General features: G+C 37.4%; 1 protein-coding gene across 3 annotated transcripts in view; it reads right to left on the reverse strand.

Moving 5' to 3' along the window:
- The window catches only part of csmd3b (CUB and Sushi multiple domains 3b), a 347,235-nt gene that overhangs the window by 126,884 nt on the left and 199,198 nt on the right, over positions 1–21,153 (reverse strand). For all 3 annotated transcript variants that reach the window (XM_056741016.1, XM_056741014.1, XM_056741013.1), the window contains exons 11-21: positions 15,292–15,395; positions 14,759–14,871; positions 8,642–8,824; positions 7,682–8,008; positions 5,428–5,622; positions 4,810–4,948; positions 4,517–4,704; positions 3,768–3,956; positions 2,658–2,774; positions 1,751–1,966; positions 810–998 (exon numbers count right to left, since the gene is read on the reverse strand). In XM_056741016.1, coding sequence (XP_056596994.1) covers positions 810–998; positions 1,751–1,966; positions 2,658–2,774; positions 3,768–3,956; positions 4,517–4,704; positions 4,810–4,948; positions 5,428–5,622; positions 7,682–8,008; positions 8,642–8,824; positions 14,759–14,871; positions 15,292–15,395 — 1,960 coding nt within the window. The remainder of the gene's footprint in view (positions 1–809; positions 999–1,750; positions 1,967–2,657; positions 2,775–3,767; positions 3,957–4,516; positions 4,705–4,809; positions 4,949–5,427; positions 5,623–7,681; positions 8,009–8,641; positions 8,825–14,758; positions 14,872–15,291; positions 15,396–21,153) is intronic.

The following is a 21,153-nucleotide window of genomic DNA, read 5'->3' on the forward strand; positions in this document are numbered from 1 at the left end:
GCCTCTGGACATTCCAACTTCAAAAAAAAATGCGGGGACACAGCAACGTGATTCGGGGAAGTGAAAACAGCTGAACACAAACAGCCATGATAAATGCAGTTATTATTTTTTTCAATTAATGTGAAAAATGGCCGGTGACCCCTTCTGCCCGTGGAAAAGTCTAACACAATTGAAACTCCTCCGAAAGTTCTCCATGATTATAATTACTGTTTTGTTTATGCCCCTGCATTGTGATATGCGTGGCTAACTTCCAATAGATGCCGTTTCCAGACGCTCTATCTCCATCCCATGAACGCTTTATTGCCAGAGACTCGCTATCTGACGTCGGCGAGCAAGATACGCCGAGAGATACAATCAAGAAACACTGAAACATGACAATGGTGGCACTAAATCACTCCAAAGGCACTCAGCAGGAGCCGGCCAAGCAGAATAGTGAAAGCAACTGTGAAGGAAGGTTGGCGTTGTAAACAGCTCAGCTGTTCAAGGTTTATTAGCTCTAGTCCCAAAGCAAACTGTGGACCCAACTGGAAATGTGACCCCTATGTGAATGGCGACTCTTTGTGTTTTCGGGGAGACAGCAGGGATTACTTTTTGGTAAACAGGCTCAGCAAAGAAAGTGACTAAAGTCGTTTTGGATTAAACCACACATCTGGTTGTCATGTTTGACCTTCCCTGATTATTCCCAAATAAACCGTCAGCGTGAAGACGTTTGCGTAATCGTTCTTTGTTTTAGCTCTACATCCGTGCAGCGTGCTCTTTTTAATCAAGAGAATAAATGTTTAAATGAATGAAAACAGCCGACAACGTACCAACACACCTTGGCAGAGGTGCGCTCCACATGCGCCGACCCCCTCCCAGGCATATTATTTCTGGCGTTCCCTCCAGACGGTAACCCATATTACAGGAGAACGTCAGGGTGTCACCGATCCCGAAGATGTACCCGTTACGACGCCCAAACTCTGGCACTCCTGGATCCTCACATGGCTCCAGGTTGTACTCTGAAAGAAACAGAAGTTTATGGAATAGGTATTTGCAAGGGTATTTCCATACTCCTTTACCCTTAAGAGCTACAATGAATGTACTTGGGTTATCCCATATTTTGATAACTTTTAAATAAATAAAATGATTGAATTTCATAGTATTATTGTACATAAAATTATAAACTATTAGTAACCTTTTAAATTCTTTTTATATTTGAACATATACAACATTTATAAGCTTATCTAAAATATTTAATTACTTATATTTTCATTATTATCACAATTATTATAATTATTTCTTTAATTTCAAGAATAAGCATCTTTATTTTTTTGGATTGGGTATGGGAAGTTTCACAAAGTTTCACAACCTTCAACCTTTTTTTGGCGAGGTTGCTCTGCAGCTACCAAGATGAACCAAAAAATGAAAGTGGCCAGAGTACCACGCAAACACTGGTAACACAAAAATAATGGCAAAAAGTGCAACTTAAAGGGACAGTTCACCCAAAAATGAAAATTCCTTCATTATCTATTAGCCCACACGTTACTCCAAACCTGTGCGACTTTCCTCCGCAGAACACAAAACAAGATTTTTTAAAGAGCGTTGGTAACAAAACTTCCATTGTATGAACACAAAACCACTGAAACTCAAAATATATTTTGTGTTCCACTTAAGAAAGAGTCAAATACAGGTTTTGAATAAATAATGACAGAATTTTCATTTTTGGGTAAACTGTCCCTTTAATTACTGTTGTTTCTGCTATACCCCTTACCTGAAAATGTGATGTTGAATCCTTCATAGGATATGGAGAAATCTGATATAAACCGGAGCTGGGCCTTGAAGTTGCCATAAAGACCTGCGTTGATGGGTGAGGGTAGTTCAGAGCCTGTGAGTCGGGCCAGCGGCTGAACAAAACTCCCGTTCTCAGTGATGAGCAGATAGTCGTGATGATCCTCCAGGTGGAAGGTGTTGAATGTGAACTGAACTCCTATTGAGAAAACAAAACCAATGAGTAAGTGAACCAGCCAATATTACGGTTCAAGTTTCTGTTTAACCCTCTTAGATGATCTCGTGGAAAAGGAAGCAAACCGCTTAAAAGGAAATAAAAAGGAAACGATAAGGAACATAAGGTCAACTTCATTATACAAATGACAAGGCAAGGCGTGGATTGTTATCCCAAGGCCAGTGATGGGAGGCCATTAGGGACAGTATTGATATAGCATACTCATCCTCAATGAATTTAAACAACGGGACTGAACTGGGGTCCACAGAATAAAGAAACTTCTTGATATCGACCCTTATTTTTGTGTTTTCAAAGAAAGAAAAAGTATTTCAGCTTCATCTGAACTGTCCACTATAGAGAATGGCCTTCACAATTGATATGCATTAGCAGCCGTGGGAAATTAAAATTCAGAGGAACTATCGTTATGCTGAAATCAAAGGCCGGGTAATGATATTTCAGAGTAGGGTATCTACAAGTACCTAAATCTGAATTCATGACAGTCTGTGCCTAAGGCTGGTTTTTAGCCGGACCCTTGTGAGGTTTCTTTTCATCCTATTATCAATTCATATATTAGTTTTTAGCATTCGGACAGTCACTACTGATGTTTGTGCATTTTAATAAGTTCACCTGGAGGGAAAATCGAGCTGTGGGAATGATATGCTCCTTGTTGACTTACCCTTCCCGTGGCTGACTTCCACAGTCCAGGTGCAGTTGAGGGAGCTGGGGTAGACCTCAGGGTATCCAGGGGACAGGATGGTACCACCTGGTCCTCGAACATCACCACCGCAGAGTGCTAAATGACAGTTGAGACAAAGTAGGTCAATTACCTAGAGAAAGTTGTCTTTTGGCGTAATATAAATGGATTTGAAACCTGCCACCTCGATGGCATTCGGTTCTAGATGCATTTGCTTTTGAGCCAATTAGCGAAGTCAAAAATGTCATGTGACCAATTCATCAGGACGCGGCTGATGCACAGACTAAGATGTCACGTTTTCGCTTTTCAGCCGAGGAAATAGCTCATTCTAATGTAATAAAAACACAACGCTTCATTATGCAAGGTCTTTATACACCTCTGAAGAGAGTTACGTGTATTTTATTGCATTAGATAATCCTTAATTTTCCACATTGCACCTTTAAAAAACATGCATCCACAGCACTGGACTGCAGTACCCAACTGCTAATCTGTCTATCCAGTAGTGTACAAATGTCTGATCTCTTCAGTGTTAATCTATTTGTATCAGTGTCCATAAGCTTCCTTCCTAAACACATCTATACCACACGCCTCTGTTACCGGAGACATGGGCGTAACCAGGTGCGTATCTATAATGCACGGTGCACTTAGAAAGCACAGAAGTGAGATGACAGTGCGCAGCAAAACGTGCCCCTGGATGTCTAATCTGAGGAGCGCATCAGTTCCTATCAGCTGCAGCAGCCTTCACAGCAAATTGCCTCTCAGAATCTCGCTCAGCGACGGGCTAATGGGCTTGCATCGAATCACATTGTTTTATTTTAGCTGTGTCAGAAGGTAGAAAGAGAAGGAATGTAATGAAACAGCTGAAGGACAGCCAGCCAAAGAAGCTTTGACTTGGAAAGATTTAGGTAACGTCTTTTATCCAAAGAGGTTTCATTGCCGGTACAGTGCCAGTTTAGGCCCTATTCATGCCGTGAATCCTAACCACTTTTATTTGAGATGTAAATTGACATGTCAGCCTTTTACTTTTAGGAATGGCTTTATCAATAAAGATTCACAGGTCTTTAAGTGCTACAAATGCCTTGAAAGACCGACCGTCACACGTGGGCAGTGGGTGGCTCCACCAATGGTTCTTCTCGCACACCAGCGGCTCTTCGTGGCTGAGGCGATAGCCGGAGTCGCAGCCGAAGGACACGGTGGAGCCGATAGAGAAGTCCTGGCCATAACGGAGTCCGTTGACTGGAAATCCAGGGTCTAGGCAGGAGTAGGCATCTATGGTTACGCCTAGAAATCATGAGAATACAATAAGAGCGTGTTTGTGCATTACTGCGGATTAGATTTACTGTTTTACATTTTGGAATTAACAGCCACTGGAGTTAAAGGTCCAGTGCATGAAATTTAGCAGCATCTAGCGGTGAGGTTGGGAATTGCAACCAACGGATCACTCCACCCCTCCCCTTTGAAGCATTACGGTGGCAGACATAGTAGACTAAGATATCGTCACATTTTCGCATCTTTGCTGAAGGAGATAACAAATTTACGAAATGTGCTCTGTAGAGCAGTTAGTCCGTTTAGGGCTACTGTATAAACAACATGGCGAATTCCATGCAAGGGGACCAAGTGTATGTAGATAGAAATAGTTCATTCTAAGGTAAAAAAATAACGCTTCATTATGTAAGGTCTTTATATACAGTACCTCTGAAGACATAGTTATGGATATTATATTGCATTCCTGTCAAACGATCCCCCAAAAATTCTGCTCGTATCCTTATGGTGGACCAACTCTAATGCTCCAAATTGCAAAAGGTCACTTTTCAATTGTTCAAAGTTTACAGTGCACTTACTCTCATAAAGAATCTTGAAGCCGCTGTTCGAGCGGCTGTTGTCAGTGGTGAAGAGCATGTACAGGTGGTTACTGCTGCTGAATAGAAACTGAGGCACCTGGGTGCCGTTGAATGAGCCAATTAGAGGCGAGAGAAGATTGGACCCGTCGTGAAGCTCCAGGAAATCACAATTCAACTCCGTTTGAAATCTGGTTACAAAAATGAGAGAATAATTGACGTCTGGGCAGAAAACAACACAATTGTCCTGTGGTTTAAATAGAGCACATACTGTACGGTACAGCATGAAAGCACACCTTTCGAATGTGATTTTAATGGAGCGCCCCGGTTCGGCCTCTATGACCCACTCGCAGTTGAGAGAGTCTTTGTAGTATCCGGGCCACCCAGGAGATAAAATAATTCCACTAGGAGCTGAGAAATGACCTCCGCAGGGAGCTGCAGACAAAGTCCAGATAGGTCAGTTAGCACATGCGTTGAATAACATGTATTTCATCTGATCAAAAAGATCTGTACATTTTTAGAGGAAGTCTGGCATTATGTGTCTCTGGTTTCACCAAGCAGAATGGCTAAATATAATGGCATACAGTGAAAAATACAGAGTATACTATATATAATATTAATGCATTATATAAATAGATATACAAAAACTCTGCATCAAAGTGTTACAATGGCTGGCAGTTAATACCTCATCCACTGACCATATGAACGGTGTTACATAATTAAACATGCTGGGCAGAGAACAATGGATTGACATGGCTTTTAACAACAGATGACAAGCTGCTCACCACCACATGTCCCATTAACCCCTGCCTGTGTGACCCACAGGTAACTGTCCATTCCGTTTAAAGCCACATGGCAAACAAGCACAATCGTTCACTTGTTTGGGACTTCTTTCGAGCAGGTCACATAATTACCTTCACACTTTGGGATGGGGCCGCTCCACATCACCTTTCCACTGTTCAGCTCACAGGTGATGGTTTCTGCTCCCTGTGTCTTAATGAAGCCATCCTCGCAGATGATGGAGATGGAGCTGCCCAGCTGGAAACTGTCACCAAATCGTTTGGCGTTTAGAGGAACTCCAGGATCTGGACATTCATTATGGCCGAATGCTGGAAGAAAAGACATGAGATGGTAGTCTGGAATGGAAGCTTCAGAAACACACTTCAAATCTTGATCGTTTTAAGGTAAAACAATTATTTATGTTGAATACAGTTAATCGTTTGCTGAAATTGTCCCTGTTTTGTCACAGTAGTAGTTAAAGACAGTTATGTTTATAAACTCCTAAATTTATTAAAAATTATTTTAATAAAACAGCAGTTTCCACCAAATAAAATAATAATAATAACTATATATTTTTTTTTATTTGCATATTTGCATTTAGTTTAGTGTTTCCATGAACAGCGTGTCCAACGCAGTTTTAATACATCTTTTTAGTCATTTTGTTGTGGGAGTGAGATGAGTAAGTCAGTATGTTATGTACAATAACATCGAAAGTGTCATCCACATAAATTTCCTAACATAATAATTGCAAAAGGTCATAAAGTATTATTTAGTTATTTCTTTAAAATATATCCTATAATTGTTTAATTGTTATAATTTGATCCTAAAACGAATGTATAATATAAGTGTGTGCTGCGTGTATATTATATAAATGCACACACATAAATGTACTGTGTATATAATAGATATAAACATATATATATACTTATACAATATTATGAATAAATATAAGTTATTTCTTAACATGTATGTGTGTGTATTTCTATAAACATAAATATACATGCCACACACAATTTATATACATATGAAGACTTTGGTTCCAAAATGACATAACTCGTTTTTTAAAATAGTGTTTTTATTATGCAATAAAAAAATTATTGTGTTTTATTGTGTCAGATAGCTGTATTTTTTGTTATTATGGCTAAAATTAAAACAAACCAACTGCAGCTTGATTGATATTAATTGCAATGCACAATAAAAAAAACATGATTTATTTAGTTATCTCATTTTGAAACTCTTCATATTTTAATTATATATTCATTTTAGATTCGGTGAATCGCAATTAGAAATGAATCATGATGAAATATTACAATTTTAGAACTATAACACCACAAAGTCGCTAAAACTAAATTATTCATAAAGGCAACAAAAATTACCATTCCGGTGACAAAAATGCCATTACAGCCCACAAGCAGACTAGTTAAAAACCAGGCACTTAGTCAAATCTGAAATACACTTCAGCACAAGTGTTCCTCTTCAATTTTTCTCATACTCAAAGCAACGAGGATTTGGGCTACTTCAAATCTTAAAGGCATGTTTTTACCCAAGGCTTGTTTATTAGTCTCCTTAGTGTTATTGACCTTCCAGTTGTTTTTATCATAACTTTATGAAGCATATGCTCGAGGCGATTGGCCAGGAATACTGCTGTCCCCACAACAGACTAAGTGTCTGATGGATGTTTAGTGACAGGATGGCCTAGAAGAAGGACATGACGTTTGTCAGAACGAATACAGATTTAACAGCCCTCCATCACAGTCCTGACAGCTCTTTACGGACAGCGGTTCGCTGTTCAAAAACCTGATAGTACCGTTCGGTTCAACTGACTACAGTAGCACACCTAATAAGCATGCAAACTGATGTCCACTTTGAAGACTTTGATGGATTATCGTGACATTTTACATCTCCTTTAGAAAAGACCATCGAGACGTCACTGCACAGATTTAAGTCATGTATGTGCTAATGAGGTGTGGAGGAGGGATTTGCTGGAACTGAGGGACGCAACAGATCCGTAGGCTCATCTATTTGCATTAGACACGCCATGAAGTCGCCATAAACAAACATCCTTTTGTTATAAGTGCTTTTGTCACACAACAAATTTTCACAGCAAGTTGTGTCTGTAAAACCTCTGAATGTGCAAAATTAAACCCATTAAAACAAATTCCTCACAGATATGCATCAATAAGTCCTATTATCATTAAGCCTCCAAAATGTTGATTACCTGTTAAAGAAAAAGTAATAACGACAGCTATCGGTAATCTCCAATTCACAATGACGTGCTCAAAATGAACATTATGCAACTCTCATGCGGAATTCATGCTTGGAATATTAACAAATGCTCCATGCAGACAAAATGCAGATTAAAACTCTTTTCAAAAGAGGTCAACGCACTGGTGTAGGTGATGTTGAAACCCCGGCCCGACATTGAATGATCGGCCTGAAATTCCAGCCGTAGAATGTTGCTGTTGCCTGTGAGGTGGGACGGCACCTCCGCCCCCGTGAAACGGCCGAGGACGTTAGAGTCCAGGGTCTCGCCATCCTTCACGGTCAAGATGTCGTACGGAGCCTCCAAGTCAAAATCGTTGAAGGCCAGGTGGATGCGGCTGCCGGGTTCGGACAGGATCAGCCATACGCAGTTGAGGCTGTTCCCGTAGCCTTCTGGGTAATCCGGAGAGAGGACTGTGCCCATAGGGGCGGTGAAGTTGGAGAGGCATGGAACTGGAAGAATAGAATAAAATGACTAATTAAATGTTAGGAAGATATATTTATCCCTTGATGACGATTTTAAGCTCGCAGTATGTTTATATAAAATCACAACACATCCTACGTTAGTAAAATACAATAAAAACATTGCATTGTATAGCCACGTCTTCAATGTGCCAAATAGAGAATCTCAGTTTGTTGATTAGATTTCACACTTCCTGAAAAATGTGTTTATATGAGAGATGGACTTCAGGCTGTAAATAGACCCGCTTCGTTCACTTTTCCAATTAGATATGGAGAAATTTCAAGCCAAGTCTTTTAAAGCAACTAAAACAGCCTACAGGTGAGGTATTAAAATATAAGCTGTCAGCCAAACTAAAGATCTCAGAATAAAAGGCTTTGCTTTATATACCGTATATACCAATTATTCCTGCCGTCTTTTACCTCAGTAACCTCTGCTTTTATTATTAAGAAGAAAGGACAAACATCAAAACATTAATACAATCTATTATTGCAGAACTGCTTAGGGACTGCATTTTTTTTCCTCTTTTTTCTTTAACCCACAACACCAGATTTCAATAATCTGCAGTAAACAAGCATGGATGGGTACATCATTTTAATCAGTTCATAATGTACAGTATCACTCACAAATGCAGATTGGGATGTTGGCAGACCACTGGTTGTTGTTCTGGCAGGATATTGTCTTCTCTCCAATGAGCTCGAAGCCAAACTGGCACTCGAAGCGTAGAACGTCACCATTAGAGAAGCCATCTCCTTCTCTTATTCCATACAGGGGTGTGCCCGGGTCCCCACAGCTCTCCTTGTCGATTTCTATAAAGGAAGTATTTATTGAAATATCATGGATACATTACATCCGTCAGTTCACAAGAAAAAGCTGTCATCATTTGCTAACCCCTGTGTTATTCCAAACCTGTGTAACTTTCTTAATTCCGCAGAACACAGAAGTAGGTATTTTGAAGAATGTTGGTAACCGAACAAGGGTGGTATCCATTCCGTTCTATTGTATAGACGCACAACCAGTGCAAGTCAATGTGTACCACCATTTACCAGCATTCTTCAAAATATTTACTTATTTTCTACAAACTACAGGTTTGAAATGACATGAGGTTGAGTAAATGGTGACATCATTTTCATTTTGGGATTTCAACGTTACAACCTATGAAACCTACAAAACTCAGAAAGTGAGAAAAAAAGGCATTAAAAAGTGCCAAAAAGGTCTAAAGGTGGTATGATGTCAACGGACATTCTACAATCCACGTTTTCCCTCCACCTAGTAGAAGCTAACAGGAACAGAATGCCAACAGAAGTCTCTGCTCTCCCTAGATAAGCTCCAGTGTGTCTCAGTAAGGAGCGGTCTGGGTCCTCTAAAAAGCGTAGCCAGCCAGGCAGGGCACAACTCTCGCCCCATGTACAGAAACCTATTCTGGGGGTCACTATTCCAAGATAATGCCTCGCATCTGCAAAGAAGGAGCTTAATGGGCGGCATTCTGCCGGAGTGGGCAATACATCTTCCCCGACACTTTGCACGGCCATTCACAGTTGACCTGTGACCTCCGATACACCCTCATGCATCCGTATTCGGAGCAAGGATGCATGAAAGAAACGCCATTGGAAGGAAAAATTTCACTAAATTACAATAAATGCTGTGGGTAAGTGTGGGAAGGCGACGTTTCTCTGGAGGTATCACAGAGGTCTTCGGCCAGTGCTTGATATATAGCGTTAATTTCCCACCTGACAGTCTCTTTATGACTACTACAATGCTTTACTCCATTGGTCAATCGAAAGGGGAGGCTGGGGGAAGGTTAGGCCATATTTACAGCTTTGTATTTATGACGGTGCGAGAAAAAACTAAGAGCAAATCGTCTCCAGGCGCCTGCGACACGTGAATAATCCCAAACAACGGTAAGCTCTGGTGTCAGGGCAGAACGTCAGAAGGGACCCCTGCGCTGCCACCGCGGTGGTTAATGTAATAGGTGTTTTGTGTTCTTGTGTACCTGAAGACCTTTACTGTGTTAACAAGCTACCAAATACAAAAGGTTGTATATGTAAGCAAACTCAGCCCACATGAGGAGAGTATTAGTACATCTGCTTTTCTTTCTGAAATAAGATGGGAATTACAGTGTATCGGTGAACTTTGGCATGCAATACATCAAAAGCCTCAGCAAGCATCCTAAGCTTTTACCATACAGGGGCGCTCATTAAGTCGTCCTTCACATGAAACTCTATAAATAAATTTTATCTCAAAAGCATTTCTTATTCATTGAAAAATGGCAAGTAATTTATCTCATCCTTTGTGTTTCCATAAAATATATTTTCATTTCAGCATCGCTGACTTTATCTCTCTCAAGAAAACGATCCTAATCACGAAAGAAAGTATTATAGGAAGTGAAGACACGAAACGCACTTTCAACCATGGACGTACCCACCATTAAGGGTCCCCGGACCTCGGTAGTTTTTCCATGGTGTATATTAAAAGTCGTAAAACGACTGCCTAATAGGACTAGTGTTGCCAATATTGTAGAAAAAGGCTAGATAACTGATCTCAGATCTGGCCCATGTCAGTGGTCTCACAGCGCTCCTTAATGTCAATCTGATTGAGGTGTCCAATCAAATGAAGGAAGGCGAAGATTACCGTCCAATCCGATGAAAGAAGGTGGGCGCTGCCATTGACAGAAGCCGAACCCCGAGGTCAGTTTTAACTGTGAACGAGCGCAATGTAAGTAGCTAAATGTTTAATGTTCGCCAACTGTTTTATCATAGAAATGTTAGGGGACGCTCATAAAACGCTGGCTGTGTCACTTTCTACCACTTTCAAGAGCGCTCGTGAGGACACACTCATGTGGTGTCTGTCGTTACTATTTGATGCCTGTCAACATTTAAATAACAAACCTGCTCAAATGACGGATAGTAATATACTGTACAGTAATGCAAATACAAAACGCCAAATACACATGATTTATGTGTTTAATGTCAGTGTGACATGACCAGACCTTCAATACTATGTGCTAACAACAACAATATTATTGCAATTTTAAAAAAGCATCACCTTTTAATTATTTTTTGTTCTTTAATTCTTTTTTCATAATATTTTAATACTACCCAACTTTTAACTTAAATAAAACCCCTCAATGTCTGCAAATTTTGTCATCTTTTTTCTATTAACTAACTTAAAACGTTAAGGGTTAGTTCACTGAAAAATAGAAATTCTGTTATCACTCGCTTACCTATTACATTCCAAACCCAAATGCTGTTTCATGAAAGATAGATTGTATTCCAGTCTGGTAGTAGTAAATATTAATTGAGCATGTCTTTATTTTCTTAGATCAAGGAAAGTCAAATTTGACTGCTATTACACAGACCGACTCCATGGCAGATCCTGTTCCTATTGTTTTCCAAAACATTTAGATAAATTTGTTTTTTTAACTGTGTCAAAGAGATTGAAAAACAAAATGCACACCGAGTTATTTTCAAAGGATGGTAATGAAAGTGGTATTTACTAGTGTGTTAAAAGTGTGCGCAAGGACACAGGACTCGTCTATGGATAACCAATTGCAACCACGCTAAAAACTTGCTTAATGCATGAGCGCTTCTGAAGGAAGTTTAATTGGAAGTTTACTTTGAAAGGATTAAAAAGGTTCAAAAACAGGCCATTATAGTCAGTATTTACATTTGAAGGTAGACATTGCTGCAATTAGTCTATATTCAAAACCCTTACTACTCACTTTCCACTACATTCAGCGGTGTTTATACAACCTGCTAGATACAAAGTTTGGTTTCATACCACCACTCAAAGAACTGTTAAAGAAAAACAGTAAAAAAGTGGAACGTCCTTGGTTATTAATACGCATATTTGCAGACATAACAATGAAATACTACCATTAATGGGATGTACAGTAATAAAAGGTTATTGCACATTAGTGCACACATGTCAAGGCACAGTATCATAAAATAAAACCATAAAAAAACTCAAATTTCTACGCCAACACTGCTCCAGTAAATAATGTCATAAATTGCACAATGTAAAGCAATGCCTGGTCACTGTTTTTGTGTAATGCCATCAACTACAAAAACAGTGTTAGGAAAAATAAAAGGTTTGTGTGTGTGTGTGTGTGTGTGTGTGTGTGTGTTTTTACAAATCACTTACGTGAGGAATAATAACATGCGCCCGAACTAACATTCATGTCTAGCAAAATAAATTAATTGAAAAAAGTTTTTGTCATTAAAACTGTCCCAAGAGTAAGAACATGATATATATTCAAAGGTAATACGCATAAAAAAGTTGTTTATTACTAAACTCAGGTGGCAAATTTTGGCCCCATAAACACCAGTAATGAGGCATGTAGATTCATCATTTGTTATAGACATGAGTAATATATTGCGCACTAGCTCTGTGCTCCAGGGCAGAAAAGCAATGCTAAATAAAAATAAAAATGAAACTAACCAAATCATTGTGCATAGCTATCAGCAAACTTAAAGTAAAAGCTCATCCCAAAATGAAAATTCTGTCATCAGTTTCGTACCCTCCTGTCATTTCAATCCTCTATGGATTTCTGTGTTCTCCACAACACAAAAGAAGATATTTTCAAAAATGTTGTTAACCAGCACCCATTGGTTTGCATTGGTTTACTGTCTTTACACTGGTTAAGTGCCAGCGCTGTTCGGTCACCATAATATTTTCTTTTGTGTTCTTCGGAAGAAAGAATGTCACACAGGTTCGAAATGGCAAGAGTGTGAGTAAATTATTAAAGAAATTTCATTTTTGGGTGAACTATCCCTTTCATGGACTTTTGAAAATTGTATTCCAGTCACCATGTCTGTTTCATGTTAAAATGAATCTTTCACATAAAAGCCTAGCATGACAAGTCATAAACTACAGTATTGGGACGGAGACAATGGAAAAGCTTCATATGTCTTCCAAAGAATGAATGTATGTGTTCACAGAGCCTATGATTTATATTGTACCTGTATATCACATTATACGCTCTATTTGTTTATTTCACTCTAACGTATGGCCATGACATTCTAAAAAGTGCTTAGAAATAATTCAAAATTGCTAACATTGTGAGCCTCTCTGCCGCATTAAAAAGAAATTATAATAGGTTTAACGATAAAAAGCTGATGCAATCTGCGGTATTTTGCAGGTCTCTCTTGGGGATATCATACAGTAATCAGTTCTGGTTTATCTCCCTGCTCCTGTACTTAAGAATATTCACTCTCCCTTTTGTCCTGTTGCTTCAGTCAATCACTCTCATTATAGTGAATGGCATGCTGTTCATCACACAGACGCTAATTTATTACCAAACCTTAAGGGAGGAGAGATAATCAAAGATATGGGCTCTGGAGGCATCAAGTGAACGTAGCTCATGTGTTAGGGATGAAAGTTAGTCGCCATGTCTTCTGCAGAAAGCACTGAAAGTGATTTGTGGGAACCGCTTCACTTTTATGCACGCTGACTACTAAGTATCCATGCAGCATACTTACGCAAGAAACAGTGACATGTCCAGTAAATAACGCTTGGCGTTTGATGTCTAAAGTCACTGGCGGTGGATTTGAAGAACATTCAATCAGAAAATAAGAATGAACGTTTGATGTCTTAATAAATCTGGACTGATGCAAGCCTGGTTGTTTGTGCAATTTCAGCTTTTTAAATCTCTTGATTTTCCTTCTTGTGTTCTCTGTAATAGTCACTTTCCTTTCAGGGTTCTGTAAATAAAGCCGTTTCTTGTGTGTTTTCTGTGTTCTGCTACACTTCCTCTGTTTAACCTTAACTTGACAAAGGGAAATGCATTGTTGACCCCATCGCTTGCTTGTTACTCAAAGGTTAATTCAAATGATGGCAATCTAATCTGGACATCATTGTCTTTCTCAGAGTAACTCTCGCTTTGCCGTTTACTTTCTTGATCTCTTTTTTCGGATTGCTCAAAACAGACTGGGAGAATGAGGGCAATTGATTTTGGGGTATAGGAACAATTTGTAGTACATTTGCGGCATCTTTGCATTTGTTTACAGATCAACTTTTTCAATATAAATGTTGCCATATGTTGCAGCCAAAGAAAAATAGTGATGTTGCCAAAGAGAAATTCAGTAAAACAATGGAACTGCAAAGCTGCAATTAAAGATACTGGCATCAATTTATATAAAATAGCCACTTATTTATTTAAATAGAAGTGTTTTACAATAGTGTCACTGTTTTTTTATAATGCAATTATTATTCAGAAAGGCAGAGAAGACAACACAATAGATTCTAACAATGCGCTCATCTCATTTAAAAGCAAAAAATTCATTATGATGATTCATTCAATCTGAGTTTGTCAGTGATTTTACATATTCTATTTGACCAAATATAAATACATACATAAATCAGTAGACACAATTGCAAATGCAAGAATAAACATTTGATTTTCCATTGTCGTACCAAGTTGTCACAAAATGTCCAAAAATATTACAGTTTCGAAGTAAATGTATTACCTTGGGAAGGGTACTTAATCTACATGCGATGGGTTAATATAATAGATTGTTCATATTTTAAAATGGCTCCGAACACTTAGGACGTCATGTATTGAAATTCATATAATGAGCTGGTCGTTCTCATTACAAGTCTATCAATTGTTCTGCAAATTCTGGCAAATACAAATGTTTCTAATACCAGAAGATGGCAGGCAGATTTGTAGTCACTAAGTTTCGAAGAAAAATAGTGTCCCCCCATTTTATTATATTCAGCCGTTCCAAATTTATTTCAGGTACCTTTGTAGTTGATCTTGAAGCCTATAGATCCCACACTTTCATCTGACTGGAGGTGCAGCCACATTTGATGGGTCATGCTTACAATGAGGTCTGGCACAAAGCTGCCTGTCAGACTGAGAAAAAGAGAGATTAGTTACAGATGAACAACGTAAAGGTCTATAACAAGCCCATCATACCGTAAGTACCTGTCATAACTGTTGAACCTCATTGACTCAAAGGACACACAACTCTATAAACTCTTTGCATGATAAAATAAGAAGCATTGTGATACAGGACATCAAGTCTTCATGCATTTTTTCTTGTTGGAAAAACATCTGAATAGCTGCTGATCCAGAAACACTCATTTTACACTGTAATTTCGAAAGTATATTTTTTTACTGATAAAATTTAATTTGAACCATCCAAACACTGCCCAGAGCAATGACTGCGCTCCATGGAAATATTGTTCCGACAAGATGTTGATTCGGGAATATGTCCTACTTGTGTAAATAATGTATCCTCTTAAAGTGGCAGACTGCGAATAAGAAACTTACACTTGCAGGATGGTTTTTGGGTCTGCCACTTCTCCTCCATCCCCGATGGTTAGTGTGTCATAGCCCAATTCCATGTCAAACTCCTCAAAGTTAATCTGTATCACCTGTCGGCAGAAATGAGGCGTAATACTTAGTGATGTGTCAAATGAACGGAATTAAACTTTATGGTTCTTGTATAATTGAATCCTGTCAGCTGACTAAGAGAAAGAATACCGCCAAAATTCTGCTATTTGCAAAATTCTGTTGATGCGGATAAAACGGGATTTAAAAAAAGTAAAAGTATTTTATATTGATTTTAAAACCTCTTTTAATTTATAAAAAGAAAATTGAGTTTGATTCGAATATTAGGGCATTGCGAAATGCCCTTTACTCTCCTGTACAAATGTCATTAAAAATAGTTCTTAAAGGAACAGTTCACCCATACATTTACTTACCGATCAACACAGAAGAAGATATTTTGAAGAAAGCTCGTAACCAAACAGTTCTTGGCAACCATTGACTAACATAGTAGGAAATAATTGTTTATAAAATATATTTGTTATGTTTAAAACAAAAGAAGATATTTTGAAGAATGTAGGAAAGCAAACATTTCTGGGGCATTTTTGACAACTTTTCTATTTTTCCTACTATTGTTGTCAATGGTGGTCAAGAACTGTTTGGTTCCAAGAATTCTTCCAAATGTTATACAGATTTACAAATGTAAAGACATGATACAATCAAGGTTGAGTAAATGATGACAGAATGTTTATTTTTGGGTGAACTTTAAAGATTTACCCCTTTTAAATCCTTTTTACATCCTTTTACGATTTTTCACATAAAATAACACAGATGTTATTAAAATGCACTACCTTATCCACTCATGTTGTACACTGTTCAATACAGTAAACTAATAATAGTTCAATTAATAAAGATTTAAATTAAGTTGTACTTTTTAATCAATTAAAAACAAAGAAACCCTTAAAAAATGTATCTTTGCACATAAATACTCTTCTGCCTCCCTTTCATGAGAGAACATCCATATGTAAAACAAATCCATATGCAAAAAGTCACACTAATTAAACTCATTACACACCGCACAGCCAATCGATTACTTCCAATGTACTTATTTTCAAGACTATACCATCTCTTGGATAATTGGGATTTTGAGACGAAGGATCAAGGCTTTAGAAACTTGAATTAGAAATGCAGAGCAGCCACAGGCATATAGAGAGACCTGAACTTTCAATATTGATTAACTCATTGAGAAGTACTGGGTGGAATTAGTTGCCATGGCAACAGGCTCTTACAATGGCCGGGGCTTAGCTGGTATAGATGCATGAGAGCTACTTAACACTGACGATTGATGCTCAGGCGACATCACAGCACAAATAATAAAGATGCTTTTTTCCATATAACTGAATACAAAGCACCCCAGAGTCCCTGTCTCGCTAAAGGTCACAGAGTAACAGATGCGTCGGAAACAACAGGATGAAGCTGTGCTGTTGGAGGCTGATGCAGGATCAGTCGCTTCTATGAAACTGCATCGACAAGGCCAGCTGATTTAAGATCAGTCTATCTTCACCCATAACCAACAGCACAGATGCAAACAGAACATCTGCCTGCCTGCAGTTGTCATGGCGATTGGAGTCACAAGCTAACGCTTTGGTAGAAGAGTGAGTGGGGTTGTGAGGGCAGGCTATTGAATCGCAAAGAAATAAGGTAATAGAACAGAATTATGACTTTACAATAGAGGAGAGAGGCCCAGTGTGAAGGCTTTCTTTCACCCCTATTCAAAAAGATCTATTTCCTTAGGACCGTGTGCTGTTTCATCCTGACAGGTATTTGTTTTAAAAGCTAGTGCTAGTGCTCTAACCTAAATCAAACACACAAATGCAAACACTCATCCACAAAAAAGCTGTTAAGAATTACAAAATAATAAAAAAAGTGTTTATTTACAGAAATATCAATTTCAGCATTTGGTTCGATTCATTTACATCACATCTGTAAAAGCAGAAAGTACTCCACACATAAACGCAAAGCAAGAATCTGATCAAGTGCTTTCTCAAGGTGAAAACAGACAAAAACACTGCCAGGACGCTGAGCTCACACAGGGCAGTGCATATTATCATTTTCCCTGATTAAGTTCACCGAGATGAAATCTCTGGTTTCTCGAAGCCAAACCACTTCAGCTGTCACGCAATCTTGCTGGGATTTACTGGCAGTGTCAGCCTCATGACTGTAGTATCACCCGATAATATCAACGATGGAGATATGAGAATACTAGTTTTTTTTAAGAACTGGTCAGGAGAATACATATGACGGCGTTTTAGTGCCACGTTAAAAATTAAAAAAAATCCAAGATTTCATAAATAAAGTCAAATGTTAAGAGAATAAAGTCAAATGTTAAGAGAATAAAGTCGAATGTTATGAGAATAAAGTCAAATGTTAAGAGAGTAAAGTCAAATGTTATGAGAATAAAGTCAAATGTTATGAGAATAAAGTCGAAATGTTAAGAGAATAAAGTCAAATGTTATGAGAATATAGTCAAATGTTATGAGAATAAAGTCAAATGTTATGAGAATAAAGTCAAATGTTAAGAGAATAAAGTCAAATGTTATGAGAATAAAGTCAAATGTTATGAGAATAAAGTCGAAATGTTAAGAGAATAAAGTCAAATGTTATGAGAATAAAGTCGAAATGTTAAGAGAATAAAGTCAAATGTTATGAGAATAAAGTCGAAATGTTAAGAGAATAAAGTCAAATGTTATGAGAATAAAGTCAAATGTTATGAGAATAAAGTCAAATGTTATGAGACTAAAGTCAAATGTTAAGAGAATAAAGTCAAATGTTATGAGAATAAAGTCAAATGTTATGAGAATAAAGTCAAATGTTATGAGAATAAAGTCGAAATGTTAAGAGAATAAAGTCAAATGTTATGAGAATAAAGTCAAATGTTAAGAGAATAAAGTCAAATGTTATGAGAATAAAGTCAAATGTTATGAGAATAAAGTCAAATGTTATGAGAATAAAGTCGAATGTTAAGAGAATAAAGTCGAATGTTATGAGAATAAAGTCAAATGTTATGAGAATAAAGTCAAATGTTATGAGAATAAAGTCGAAATGTTATGAGAATAAAGTCAAATGTTATGAGAATAAAGTCGAAATGTTAAGAGAATAAAGTCAAATGTTAAGAGAATAAAGTCAAATGTTATGAGAATAAAGTCAAATGTTAAGAGAATAAAGTCAAATGTTATGAGAATAAAGTCAAATGTTATGAGAATAAAGTCGAAATGTTAAGAGAATAAAGTCAAATGTTATGAGAATAAAGTCGAAATGTTAAGAGAATAAAGTCAAATGTTATGAGAATAAAGTCAAATGTTAAGAGAATAAAGTCAAATGTTATGAGAATAAAGTCAAATGTTATGAGAATAAAGTCAATTGTTATGAGAATAAAGTCGAAATGTTAAGAGAATAAAGTCAATGTTACGAGAATAAAGTCGAAATGTTAAGAGAATAAAGTCAAATGTTAAGAGAATAAAGTCAATGTTACGAGAATAAAGGTGAAATGTTACGAGAATAAACTCATAGTAATACGAGGTTAAACTTGTAATATTTTGAAAAAAATCACAGAATTGCTAGAAACAATGGATGTGAAGGATTTGCTAAATCCTACTTTAGATTAGGATTTAGCAATAAGGAAATACTTTTGGCGCATCATCACAGAGTTATAATTAGTAAAAGGACACTGCAGCGGTTATGTAGAAAACTGATTTTATTCAGAAGAAAAAATCAGACGGACATTGAGGAAATTGCATCTTTTGTGCAGACTGAAATAGCGACCAGTAATCGACTCCAAGGATATAGGTGGTTACATTGCGTGCTATTAGAACAGGGTATGTTGTTTCTCAAGAGACTATGAGGATGGTGATCAAAGAAATCGACCCTGAAGGAGTTGAACATCGGCGCGCTGAGTCGAACATTTAGACTTTATACTTAACAATTCGACATTATTCACATACTGCTACGACTATATTCTCGAAACTTTTCGACTTTATTCTCGAAACATTTCGACTTTATTCTCAAAACTTTTCGATTTTACTCTCGAAACATTTCAACATTTTTCTCGAAACATTTCGACATTTTTCTCGAAACATTTAGACTTTATTCCGTAATAAAAATTAGGTACATTTCTAATTTAAAGGGATAGTTCAGCAAAATAAAATTATTCTGTTGTTTAAAACCTGCATGTGACTCTTTCTTCTGTGGAAAACAAAAGAAGATATTTTAAGAAATGGAAAGGAAGTCAATGTAGTTTGGTTGACTGCATTCTCCACAATATCTTTGTTTGTGTTTTGCAGAGAAATAAAGAAATACAGGTTTGGAATGACATGAGGGAATGGTGACACAATTATCATTTTTGGATGAACTTTTCCTTTAACCCTTTTGTACATGGAGGTCACTTTAGTGGAATATACATTGGTTTTGATGGCCTATAGTTTCTTGTCAACCACTACCGGGACACTATGCATCATCCTATGCACTGTCACCTCATCAAATGTCCTCTCAAGCTGTAAATTAATAGAGAAAAATGTGTCAAAACAAGTATAAATCTTGCTTGCCTTAAGAGCAATACAGAAACATCCTAACTGATGTTGTCATAATTCATGCATGAAATAGTTAACAACTGGATAAACCAAAAACCACTGAAATACTCACACGTGTGATTTTGATTGATTTTGAGACCTTATCAAGAGTGAACTTCCCTAAAATGTGACAGAATCACAAACAGCACAACTTGTCATGGCTTATTGCTTTAATTCAACAGTGTAGCGTGTTTGTTTTTTCCTAAACCCTTGATTTAAATATCATAATTTTATTACAGTCGTGTTCATTTTATTCTGTTCGGTGGATTTTCAATTATGTCACTCAAATGAGAGTATTTCAGATGGTTCACCTGGAGCATCATTTCAATACTATCACATCAGGCCTCCAGCACACAGCGAGCTGTCATGTCAGTTGACAGTTATACGCAATACAAGTTGCAGTCTCCAAATGACAGCAAGGCACACAAGCAAAGACATTCATTCAGTTGATCAAAATCGAAACACTCCTTTATCTGAATTATAGGGTGCTGAAATCTATGATGAATGAAAATTTCTTTGATCAAAATGGTAATGAATATTTACATGATCATAAGCGGTGGCAACAAGGGGGCTATAAAATCCCTGATTAAATTTTCAACTCGAAACTTGCAAATGGATCTGTTTTTGTTCCGGCTCCCAGTAGGATGGGGCAGGACTGCGCTATAAACAATCATACATTTTCCTTTCATCCCTGATAGTGAAAAGCTATTAGTAACACCCTTGAATAAAGTTTCGCAACCCTGATGCAAGCATGGAGTGTGGAAAGAGAACATCCTAAAAATTAGGCTTCTGGGTATCCCTTTACTGACATTAACAACGAGATTGAAGGTTTATGAAACAGTCTTTCTCAAGTAAAACAGCTTTTTCTAAAGCAAAATACTGTCCCCGTAGAGTTCACAAAACAACTTTTTATAAATATATTTTTTTTTTAGCTTTCATGCTTCCTTTGTTTGATTATTTCTTTATTTTGAATTGTCCTTTATGAGCATCTTGTACTCTTGTGATCTGACCTTTGATGTTTCCTCTGAGGTTATTGCCCAATCTGCGCATCAATTTCAAACAAAAGACCAATGAGGCGACCGCATTTTACCTTCTGCTTGAGAAATCATGTCATGCTATATTCAGGATGGATATCTGTACTATGAACATCCACCAACAAAGGAACAATTATGGTGATTCGTATTATTTTAACATATATGGTTAAGTAACAAAAGAAATTCATGTCAACCCTAAATAACAA

The sequence above is a fragment of the Triplophysa dalaica genome, chromosome 25 (assembly GCF_015846415.1).
Source record: "Triplophysa dalaica isolate WHDGS20190420 chromosome 25, ASM1584641v1, whole genome shotgun sequence".
Lineage (NCBI taxonomy): Eukaryota > Metazoa > Chordata > Actinopteri > Cypriniformes > Nemacheilidae > Triplophysa > Triplophysa dalaica.